Source organism: Phoxinus phoxinus, assembly GCF_949152265.1.
Source record: "Phoxinus phoxinus genome assembly, chromosome: 25".
NCBI lineage: Eukaryota > Metazoa > Chordata > Actinopteri > Cypriniformes > Leuciscidae > Phoxinus > Phoxinus phoxinus.
In genome coordinates, this window is record NC_136900.1 from 17,984,526 (window position 1) to 17,996,378 (window position 11,853).

At 38.1% G+C, this 11,853-nt stretch overlaps 2 protein-coding genes across 4 annotated transcripts; one reads left to right on the forward strand and one right to left on the reverse strand.

The window, feature by feature from the left end:
* Positions 1 to 1,018: 1,018 nt before the first annotated feature.
* fgl2b (fibrinogen-like 2b) lies at positions 1,019 to 6,701 on the forward strand. Its single transcript, XM_079603322.1, has 2 exons — positions 1,019 to 4,275; positions 5,254 to 6,701. Exons 1-2 carry the CDS (start codon positions 1,071 to 1,073, stop codon positions 5,955 to 5,957), a joined length of 3,909 nt encoding a protein of 1,302 aa, XP_079459448.1. The 5' UTR covers positions 1,019 to 1,070; the 3' UTR covers positions 5,958 to 6,701.
* Positions 5,651 to 8,606, reverse strand: tmem60 (transmembrane protein 60). Of its 3 annotated transcripts, XR_013796459.1 has the most exons (4): positions 8,457 to 8,606; positions 7,284 to 7,736; positions 7,050 to 7,125; positions 5,651 to 5,790 (listed from the first exon to the last, which is right to left on the reverse strand). XR_013796459.1 is itself a non-coding variant. In XM_079603324.1 (3 exons), exon 2 carries the CDS (start codon positions 7,697 to 7,699, stop codon positions 7,295 to 7,297), a length of 405 nt encoding a protein of 134 aa, XP_079459450.1. In that variant the 5' UTR covers positions 7,700 to 7,736; positions 8,457 to 8,606; the 3' UTR covers positions 6,018 to 7,125; positions 7,284 to 7,294. The 3 variants fall into 3 exon arrangements, 2 of the variants coding, with proteins under 2 accessions (XP_079459450.1, XP_079459449.1); XM_079603324.1 differs by lacking the exon at positions 5,651 to 5,790 and having other exon boundaries at positions 6,018 to 7,125; XM_079603323.1 differs by lacking the exon at positions 5,651 to 5,790 and having other exon boundaries at positions 6,020 to 7,736.
* Positions 8,607 to 11,853: the final 3,247 nt, after the last annotated feature.

Genomic DNA, 11,853 nt, shown 5'->3' on the forward strand with positions numbered 1-11,853 from the left:
CTTGGGTGCATATGTCTGTGTGTGGGGCATGCTGCTTTATTGGCAGGATGTTGAGAAGCTGCTGCCATCATAATTCTCACACATATGCATATCTGCACATGCGAGAAAGGAAATTACATATGCAGAGAATGCATTATGTTCTAGATTACAGACTGATCGTAACTGTGATGGTTTAAATTAAATGTCAGGGTCAGCCAACACAAATGACTTTGACAAATCACATTCTGCTTCTTAGTTCTAATGGGTTTAAAAAGCTTGAAAAAAAGAAGAAGAAGAAAAAAAGTGAGTATTGTTTAACAGTACATACACAAAATTGCTGGTATTTCAAAACTGTCTCTTGAGAAGTCATAATTTTAAGAGATGGAAAAAAAAAAAAAAAAAACTAACCCAACAATGACTGTAATAATAAGACAAACCATAGAGCTCTATTTGCATGATCGAAGTTGTACAATACTTGTATGAATTATTACCAGTTGTCAAGAAAGTAGTGCAAGAAATCATAACAAATATGTATCAATCAAATGTTTCAAAATAAAATGAAGGGTAGTCTTTTTATAGAGACCAGTGGAAACCAAATATGCATTAAACAGAGATTGTTTGCTGTTTAAATACCATGGCAATTCAAATTATTATTATTAAGTACTTTTTATCTCGTTTTGTCATTAAAATCTGAAAATCCTTAAAACAAGATCAGTTTAATTGAGAAGCAACTTTGATATATTAATGCAGTATCTTTAATACACGTGTAATTTGTCATGACAAACTTTATACTTTTGAACATTGAAAATACTGTATTGTTGTCAGTATTGTCAATAATTATTCTATTTTTAAATGTGCAACAAAGACGCAGTATTGAGATAAATATTATTGATAAATTGAGTATATCCTGTGTTGACCGTTCTGTAAAGAGGCTGTTACTTTGTGACTCTCTTTGTTGAGAGTCATCACAGAGCATCGCCCCTCTTTGAGCTCTCGTACTTCTATAAAGGGAGGTGGTCCTCCAATCCCTCCTGTTTCTTCTCTCTCACACTCCTCGGCACTGATCAGATCTGCTCACCAAACAGGACACAATGTGGCTCGCTGTGTTTTACATATGGGGAAGCCTGTTAGCATTTTCTGTGTGTGACATCTGTCCAGAAACCTCAGAGGACACGGCTTCATGGGTAGAGCTGAAGCCCCTGGGGCACTGCGGGGACGAGGAGAACTTGTGCCCTTATCGACTCACCCTCCCTCCTCTCTCCATCCAGCTTCCCAGGCCTTTTATGGAGCTGGAAAAAATGGCCAAGGAGCTGCAAAACCTAAAGGAAGTGGTGAACCAGCTGAGGCAGGACTGCCAAGAATGTAAGGACAGGGATAGTATTGAGAGAGGTGAATGGAAGGACCACAGCGAAGAAGAGGAAAAGAGACCTCAAAGTCTAAGGCATAACATCAGCATCAATGAGACACAAAGTCGTAGTGGAGAACAAGTTGTCCGGATCTTCACTTCAACACTACCGCAAAGAGACACATCAGAAGGTGAAGGAACTGTCAAGGGTGGCGTGAAGACTCTCGATCATTCCGTTCTAGAAAGTCAGAGATGGAACATTGATCAGGGATTGATCCAAGGCACCACAGATCAGAGGTCTGAGATGGGCAGGGAAGTAAAAATATTTAACCCCTCGCTTGATAAGACACCAGAGGATATATCTGAGGTCAAACTGCTGGCCTCACCTACAACTGAAGAGAGGGAACTCAAGTCTAAGCAAAGTAAATTAATAGAACCATCCCTTCCTGGAAAAAAGGATGATGTACAATTCACAACCCATGGGAAACTGCAGCCAAACAACCTCAGGGATGGACATGTAAAGAACATCAGTAGCATCCTGGCGGCGAGAAGAAGAGTGCAGAATGTGCCTGATCCGAACAGGTTAAGCAGCATTTCAAGAGATGCTAACACTAAGACAATGCATTTAAGCACATCCGCTGGGAACAGAAGGGTTGTAAAGTTTCCTGGAGTAGGTGGACCGTTGAGGCCAAAGGGATCCTACATAAACAGTAGAGTTGTCAAGGCTAACAATGAAGACAGACTGAAGAACCCTGCTTTGGTGAGGAAGACTAATCCACAAGCTGGGGACATGACGGTCAAGACTGAGTCAGAAGGGGCTGGATTTTCCCCAGCGAGAAGTGGCATTATGAGGGTAAAGGAAACAAGTTTTCATATAGCTAACACAAAACCTGGTGTAATCAGTGGACTGATCCCGTCAACAGATGACCTAAACAAACAAGACATCAGTAGGGGTTCTGGTCCCAGAACAGTTGATGGACATGACCTGAAAAATGAAAGCCAAGCCACTATACTTATTGAGGACAATTTGAGAAAGGTAAACAAGACTGAGATTACAAGACTTCCAACAAAACAAAGTAAAGAAAACCAAGGAGATGCGAGTCATATAGCCACAAATAAGTCAATCTCTAGCGTTATGAACCAAGCTGAACAGCCAAACATATTTAAAGAGAAAAAGCAGCATGCAGGACCGAGTGAAAGTCTGGTAGTTATTAGTAGTGAGGCAGAGACTAGCTCCAAAGTGGATAGAGAGGACTTGCCTTTCCGAGGAAAACAGGTGGAAAATGAAAAATATATAAACCCAAACACAGGAACTAATAATGGACAAATTGATTCCACAATTTTGGATAAAGCTGACAGTACTTTTAATGAAAGGACAGTTAATCCACTTTCACCAGATCTTAAAGATAAGATACAGCCAGGAACGTTCATTGAGGGGGCAAAGGAGGAAATCAGTATTAACTCACTGAGTGCAGAGACTGTGAAGAAGGATATCCCGAGGCACAGCAAATCCATCTTGTTGGAGAAAGATCTAATGAAGCCTAACCTTGTCCCAACTATAAAGAGTAAATTGATAGATCGTACAGAGAGTTTGACCAGTACGGTTCAATCTCCAGTGGTAGGCCAGGGGACAAGGAGAATTTCAATAACTCCACTCAAAGCTAAAGTTGAAGAGGAACAGGCAAAGAATAGCAAAAACATCAGCAAGATACATGAAGTAAGTCAAGACAACACAAGATATGTGATGCCAAACCTCCTAAGACACCCTGAGACGCATCCAACAACTGTGATTTCACCTAGAGGACCCAAACAAAGAAAACCTAATATCATTAACAAAATGCCAGGAAACAGGACTATTAGAGTACCTTCGAAGCAGTCCATTCCAGTCAGAAGCAGCAATATAGCCAAGAAAAATGGCACTGGAATTATAAAACAAAGTTATATAAGGAAGAAGCCAATCTCTCAAACTGAGACAAACATAAACAGAGGCTTCAAGACAAAGGTAAGCACAGTGACTCTATTCATCAGTCCCACAGGTACAACAACTACTGTAGAACAGGAACAAAAAGAAGAAATCAAGCACATCCCCCAGGTAACGAGGTCAAATGTATTGGAAAATCATTGGTTAAAAAACAACATTACAGAGTCCAAATCACAATCAGAGACTGAAAATGCAGGTGATGTACAAGATTGGGATAAAGTTCAAGAAGATAAGTACCGAATTGGAGACAACAGTGAGACTGTGTTGATATCAAACATTGGTTACCATGCAGAGGATTCTAAAACTCAAAGTGGAGTGTCAAATTCACCTATTGATGGGGAAGAAAGGAAGATATTTAGTTTGGAAACCGCTGATACCAGCAGTCAACACCCATTTGAAGTGGAAAAGACCAGCAGCGGGAAGAAAAGGCCAACTGCATCCACCTTAAAGGAAGAGAAACCAGGAACAACTCAATTCACAACCTCAACACTCTCTTTTACGGACACAGACCATAAAGATGGTACAAAAAACATTCGTACAGTTACAAACACACAAGGTGAAATGGCTAAAAATGTCAGTCAGGATACACCCATAAGCTTTGAAAATATCGGAGCAACAAGAGAACTGGAACTTATTAAACTGAATAAAGACAGAGTGGAAGAAAACCCTGGGGAGATATTATCCAACCCAAACAGTGAGGACACTGACCAAGGTTATAGCAAAGGGAGGTACACAATTCCAGTTGTTTTGGAAACGCTTCCTAATGTTGAAGAAATTAAAGGCTCAAAGCTTTTCTCTCTCAGCCCTGAGGACACAGCTGAGGGATTTAAATCACATGCAGTCGGTGATGAGGTAACAGAGAGAGAGCAAGTAGAGGAACAGATCAACAGCACCTGTCTCAGTGATTGTAACACTACGCCAACCCAAAAGTCTACAACCCAGACCAGGCCTCCATTGGACTCTGGAAGAGGTAAGGAATTTTCTTACCCAACCCCGGTTGTTAATTTTCTCTCCAAGTTGAAGGATTATTTACTCTTATTTCACACTGAAAAAAGCACTCCAGAGTGTTAGAGTATGGCAGTAGTAAATGTTTATTTGACATAAAGCTTACAGTATAGTGAAATAAGTCACTATGACTCTTTGTATAGATTACACTCAAGGTTTCAGGAGAGTGCAAACAGGGACACATCTTCAAAAATGACTATAGGTAAAAGCAACCCAGATAATCATTTTATCCTCAGTATCCTCTAACACAAGACCCTGCACTTTATCTTGATCGTCTGATAGGATTCCAGAATTCTCCATAGCAGGGATAAGTGGATATGGATCCTCATCTGAGTAGCAGATGTTGTGTTTTTTGTGAAAAGGACCAGCTGTAGGCGTCTTCTTTTGTCTGATGTATCAGGATGTGGTGTCTTTGTTGAGCTTGAGGAAAGGCTTTAAAGTCAAAACATTTTCAGCAAAGCATAATTAATGCATGAAGACTAAGTTCAGTACCATCCCGTGCCTAAATATGCATGTCCAGTGATTGCTCAATGTACAGTAAGCTCTTGAAATCATGAATAAATACATCCAGGTGGTCCACATTTATGTATAAAACAGCCTTAGCATATCTCTTAAATTAAATATTAAGTATTGTCTGCCAAGTGCAGCTTTTTGGTTTGGTTGATCCATTTTCAGCTGTTTTTATTTCAACCCAATTAAACATATTTGTACTGTGCTTTACACAATAAATCTGATTTCATAAATCTGATCTGAGTTTTACAAAAAAGAAAAGAAAAAGCCTTACGGGCTTCTATAGTTCTCTAGAACTAAACGTAAGGAAGGAAATACTCCCTAAGATGTTTAACCAAATGTAAGCATGCAGATTTAGGTTGTTTACACATTGTAATAGCATTTATCATCAACAGAGGGTGAGGTAACCTAAAATCATTTTTATTGCCTACAGAAAAAGGACCTGCACAAGACTGCGCTGATTACATTACGAAATCACGAAGGAATGGTGTATACAGAGTAACGCCGCGGCCGAGAAACAGCACGTTTCCTGTTTTCTGTGACATGGAGTCCTCTGGTGGGGGCTGGACATTGATTCAGCACCGTTTTGACGGCAGCACAAGCTTCAATCGCACCTGGGACGAGTACAAGAATGGATTTGGTAAACTAATAGGGGAGTTTTGGCTTGGCAATGACAAGATTCACTTGCTGACAAAGGCAAAAAACATGTCATTGCGAATAGAAATCGAAGACTTTGAGGGTGTCAGAGAATATGCCCATTATGACCACTTCCAAGTAGCCAATGAAAGCCAACAATACCGCCTGTCCATCGGTGGCTATTCCGGTACAGCCGGTAATGCCATGCAGTTCAGTAATACATACAATCACGACCAGAAGCTTTTTACCACACCGGACAGAGACAATGACCTGTATCCCTCCGGAAACTGCGGGGCCTATTACAGCTCAGGCTGGTGGTTTGATGCATGCATGTCTGCAAATTTAAATGGGAAATATTATCAATCAAAGTACAAAGGGGTACGTAATGGGATATTTTGGGGTACGTGGCACAACATTACTATGGAATATTACCCAACCAATGAAAGACAAGCTTTTAAGACTGTTAGAATGATGATAAGACCTAAACATTATGCAAACTAATATTTACCTACCAATCCTAAAAGCTACCAATTAAATTAAATTAACCTACCTTTTGAAATTGTACGATATATAAGAAAACGGAAATTCCTTAAAATAAAGTACACTCTTGTGTTAGTGATCTATAATAGTAAATTGTTGGAAATGGAATAAACATTGACAAATGTTTCTGTATCTATGTTGTTTTTTGAACTGTACACATATGCATTAGTATAACAGAGCCCTCTTGTGTTGCTTTATAAATACTGTATTGCATAAAACTATGCTATTTACAGATGCAGCTACTTTTTTGTATTTTTTTTTTTTACTTTACAAACACCAAAATGTTTGTGAGTCTGGGCCAACCCATGAGTATGTTTACATGGATATATGCACTATTTATTGTCAGTTTTTTAATAGCTGGATTAAAGCATCTAATTTTTTATTATTTCCATTGCATCAAGTGTTATTTTCAAATATTGTAATTGTAAACCCCAAAAAGGTACCTTGTACCGACAATTCTGTCTAATAAGAGGAAATTTCAAATTCAGTAAAAAAGGAGGATCATAATTCAAATGTACTAATGAATAAATAATGAAATATAACTATAAAGCAAGTAATACAAATTTCTAATCTCAAGAATAATTTGAAGTTGTATGCTGAATTTTACACCTCTGCATGATCTTGAAAACATCTGTAAATATAACTATGCACTTATGGATGGAGCATAGTTGTCGTAAAGAAAATAAATGTGTATCTTTTAATTACAAGGATGTTGTTATTTCTTTTTATTATTTACACACTCTGCACAAGAGAAAATAAAATTTCGTAAACATGTATTATGCAAGTTCTGCAATGCAAAACAAATAAGTGTATGATTAAGAAAGACAGACTAATAAATTATATACCATTAGAACATGTGTCTTTTCCGTTAGCAAACCACATTGTGTTACAGTACTGGTTGAAAAAACAGTATGTATGCAGCACGTTAACTGTTATTTTTCAAATGTCCATTATGGTATGCTGCTAATGATCTCAGTGTTTCACTAAAATGCAATAAATATTCTAAACAACATTCACAATCAAGTCATTTCTGTCACCTGAGTGGAAACTCACCACTGAGCCAAAATTCATTAACCTCCCTGCATCATTGTGAACACGAAACGTAGGCTATTCAGCTTCATCCTTGTGCCTGAAAGAAACAAGCAATTCCTGATAAAGAGCTTTAAATAGCTGTACATTCTTATTGTCCGTTATATATTCCCTTCCTTATGAATAACATCTACTTTCAAGATGATTTTACTCCTGAAGAATACAGTAAAGACTTCTCTGCTGGCTTTCAAAGAGTACCGTTCATATGTTCAGTCTCTTCTGAAGTGGAAAACGTTGTAGCCCAGCTCCACCATGGCTCCGATGAGCAGCGCCCACAGAGGGATGCAAACCGAGCTCACCAAGATGTCCATTAGGCGCTCTAATTTAGCACAGAGAGTCAGACAAAACGCCAGTTTAAGCAGCATGGCCACGAGGTACCACGCGCGCTTCTTCAAGTTCTCCGTCCCGTTGCGAGGGTCGAACCCCGGCTTGCAGCGGCCTGCCATTTTGACGATGAGCATGAGGAGGAGAATAAGATCAAAGGTCCAGACAGGGAGGAAGATGAGGAACCAGCTCCAGTTGATCTTCTCGTCTAACTTGAGGACCAGCATAATGAGGAAGATGAGTGTGAAGATCCATGTCAGGAGGACTCTTTGAGCAAGGGACATGTTCATTTGAAACGCTGGCCTAAGGGCACAGCAACAGGCTGATCTGAGAAAGAAAAAACAATTATCATCAGAAATATGAGTTCAATTTACATGCCAAACATTCAGTTAATTTCATCTTGTGGAGTTGCATCTTTCGAGATCAAGCTGCTAAAGGGGACATTTGAATTTAACAGTCAATTAATCATTTCACATTAATAACAATGTAAAGCTATATTATTGATCATAATGAATATTATTATTAGTCATTAAAAATAATATGCACTTTTTAAATTAAATTTTCAATAGATGTTAATAATAAGACTTATTAACGTAAAATACATAATATTTATTTATTAAATATGCATTTTTACTAAGAGTCATATGAGATAATATGTATATTCACAAACCGACTATGAGTATGTTTAATATTACTTTAACAATAAATCATTCATTATCACATCTTAAAATACTGCAATGGCCAGTGGTCAACGATTTATTCCATTTTAAACGGTTTTAGTTACAGTTAGTATCGCCAAGTTAATAGTTTTAACTACCCACCAAACTGTACTTGACATTTAAGGCACACAGATGTGCTGTCTCACTAATAAACGAACATTTGCTTTATTTCATCTATATTTTATATTAACTGTCCCATCCTGAGACATTCTCAAAATAAATGAATGTTCATTACTAGCACAAAACTAGCATAGACAAACCGGACTACCTCTTTTCCGTTGTATGAGTACAAACCCAAGAAAAAAACAAATGCATTGGAAAAACTTACCAATGATGAAGACAACCCGGCTGGCCTTTTGGTTAGAAAGATGATTAAAGCTAATATCCCTTTCCCACTGTATGAACACTGCTACTGTACAGAACAGACGTTTTCAAAACAACTTCTCTTCAAGGACTAAGTTGAGTGTGAGCAGCGCCACCTATCGGCCTGGAGGACGCGCATCACACAGCCAAGGAAGGGAGTAGGGATAGTTGACCCAAAAACATGTAAATTTTATCATAATTTACTCACACTCATGTTGTTCCAAACCTGTATGAGTTTCTTTCTTCTGTTGAACGCAAAAGAAAATATTTTAAAGAATATGGGTAACCAAACAGTTGACAGCAAGAGCAACCATTGATTGATTTCCATCTTAGCATCAACTAATGAGTCCATTAACTGTTTGGTTACCAACATTCTTCTAAATGTATTCTTTTGTGTTCAACAGAAGAAAGAAACTTATACAGCTTTGGAACAACATGAGGGTGAGTAAATTATGGAACAATTTTCATTTTTGTGTGAACTATCTCTTTACGCTGTCCAGCTGGGTTCTTGTTGGTCTATGGTCAACCATCTTTTTTAATCTCATTTTCCTTTTAAAGAAAACAGCACTGAGCAGAGGAATAGCAAAAAAAAAACAAAAAAAAACAACAACACTCGAATGCTAAGAATGTTACTAAAAAGCACCCTTGATGTCTCTATTCAGCCACAAGATGGCAGTGCTTCACTATTTTAGTGAAAGTTGTTAAACAGATTCTGCTGGTAGCAAACTGCTCTAAAGATGAATCTGCCATCGAAAGAATGTACATGAATCATTATCCCAATAAAAAATAGGAATTGCATTTTGCTTTGAAGTCACCATGAAATCAAAATTCTATTCGACTATTCTTGTTTTTTTTTAATGGAATATTGCAGTAGGCTACTTATAAATTTATCCGTGCACATCATTAAAAAAAAATTATGTGCCTCATAATCTTTAATCAAAACAACTTCCCTTCTCTTCTCTTCTGTTCTGTTTACTGGCGTGAGGGCGGGATCAACCGCTTCCGCCTCAGGGACCTTATTTCGGGAAAAAATATGTAGGCTATGGTAGTCAATGGCGAGAGACTACTTATCTTTTTATATTTTCTGAACTGTGCCCTGAATTACACATATGATGTTTGTCAATTTAAAAGATAATTATGAAAGTCAAGAAAGTTTAGTTAATTTAGTTAATAATTTAGTTTTATGTAAAAATCGCTCAATGAACTACATCTCTCGGCTCGCACTATACGTCACCGTTGCTGCTCGTATGTGTGCAGTCTGGTACTAAACACATCACGAAAAAAATGACAGACGTTAGCTTCAGTAAAGTTAGCTTCATTCATTGAGTGAAAAGGTATGATGTCACATGTGCGCCTTTTCGGTTTGTAGTCTTTGTTATTATGTATTTTCTTTTTTCACAGTCTTATACCTCAACAGTTTTACATCAAACTGCGACTTTCTTGACTTCAAAATGTATATTTTAAATTGACAAACATAATATGTGTAATTCAGGGCACAATTCAAACGATATCAAAATATTTGTTGTCTCTCGCCATATACAATATTTTTCCGAAATAAGGTCCCAGGGTGGTCAACCGGAAGGGGAGGGACTTAGGCTAAATCTATTGTATGGTAGTCAATGGCGAGAGACAACAAATATTTTGATCTCGTTTGAATTGTGCCCTGAATTACAGATGTTTGTCAATTTAAAATATAATTTTTTTAAGCCACAACCATCCAATCAATTCCAGATGGACAAAATCAAGTCCCGCCCTACATTTTATCTTCTTCGAGAAGGGATAAAAGACCATCACAACTTCTGTTTCATGCCGACTTTAAAATCGAAATGAAATCAAAATTATATTACTAGTCTTGTGGTGAACAATTAATCCGTGCAAGTTAATACACAGAAAAAAAATTGTTTGCCGAGGTTACCTTTAATCAAAGTCTGAATAGTTAATTCCGGTCTGAAATGGCATTCCTTTTCTGATGACGTAGGTTTGACGGCTTGGGCTGAAAAAGCTTAAAGGGCCCCTATTATGTATTTCTGAAAATGACCTTTCATGTAGGCTAGTATAGTGCTCTTGAAAGACGGTGTTCAAAATACTAGTTTTGAGTTTTTGTGTATAGGTCTCCTGCTAACTGCTAACTCCTGTTATCGCTGTCTTACTGAAATACTTCTGCTAATCAGCCGTGGGCCACATAAAACTCTGTCTATTAATGCAGATTGTCTGTCGTTCTTACTACTTTGAGTAAAGATTAAGCATGGAGCAAGATTTGTTTTACTAATGTTTGTTACATGATCAGTCATTCACGCTAGAGCTCAGCTAATGTATACATTGATATATTATTGATACAGTTTCCACGTGTTCACCGCAATATATTAGAAACACTCTGTAAATGAATTAGTACAAGTAAAATAATCGGTTGATGGACATGCACTTGTTAATGCAGATGGTGAGGAATTGCAACATCTCATAATGTACCTCAAACTGAGCAGTGAATCACTGAAACGTCCTGCTCGAGTCGTCCTTGCGATGGAGGTTCGGGTTGAATAACTAGTTCTTTTAGTGTTTCATCATCGGACTCGCGCTTGGATTGATATGGTCAAATCGTCATTGTTTGTTACTGTGTTTAGTTTACGGTGTAGGACGCCTCATGCACGCAGAGCTGTTGTTGTTATGGCAATGGGAGTTTTTGTTTTCGACGCGTGCTGTAAGTGGTAAACCAATCACAGCAGACTGATTTGTCTGGCCAATCAGAGCAGAGTAGCTCGTGGAAAGGAAGGATTTAGAGAGATTGATTCATTTAGCGAGTCGTTTGAGAATCATTGAAAATGTGGTGATGTGCAAATGTATATTGTGAGAAAATGAAATGTAATGATGCATGTTGTAGGAGACTCCAAAACAACATTAGGAAACTTTAAAATATCATAATAGGGGCCCTTTAACCACTCCCCTCAAATGCAGGTTCTTGCAGGTGTAAAATGCAGGTGTAAATGATTCTCCTTGCTCTTTAATTGCTGTGCCATGAAAGACAGAAGGTTCACACCCCCAGGAGGAAACTTTTCAGATTTCTCTCGGGTTGATGCCACACCTGAGATAACCAACAAAACCCACTAATTTCCAATATATTATTACAATCACCTATTTTCAAAAACAGCCTAAGGTCCAGACAAGAAGATGCAAAGTGTGCACTGATAGCATACAAAAAGCCACATGCATTCTGAATCAGTTAATGAGCTTATTACCCTTTGCAAATGTCCTGTTGTGGCTGCCATTACTGAGGCCTTAAGGGGGTATCAGCACAAAAGCCAGGTTATAATACAGCGGCTTCTTTGCTCTGTTGCTTATCAGTGAAACCACACAACTGCAAGCTGCCT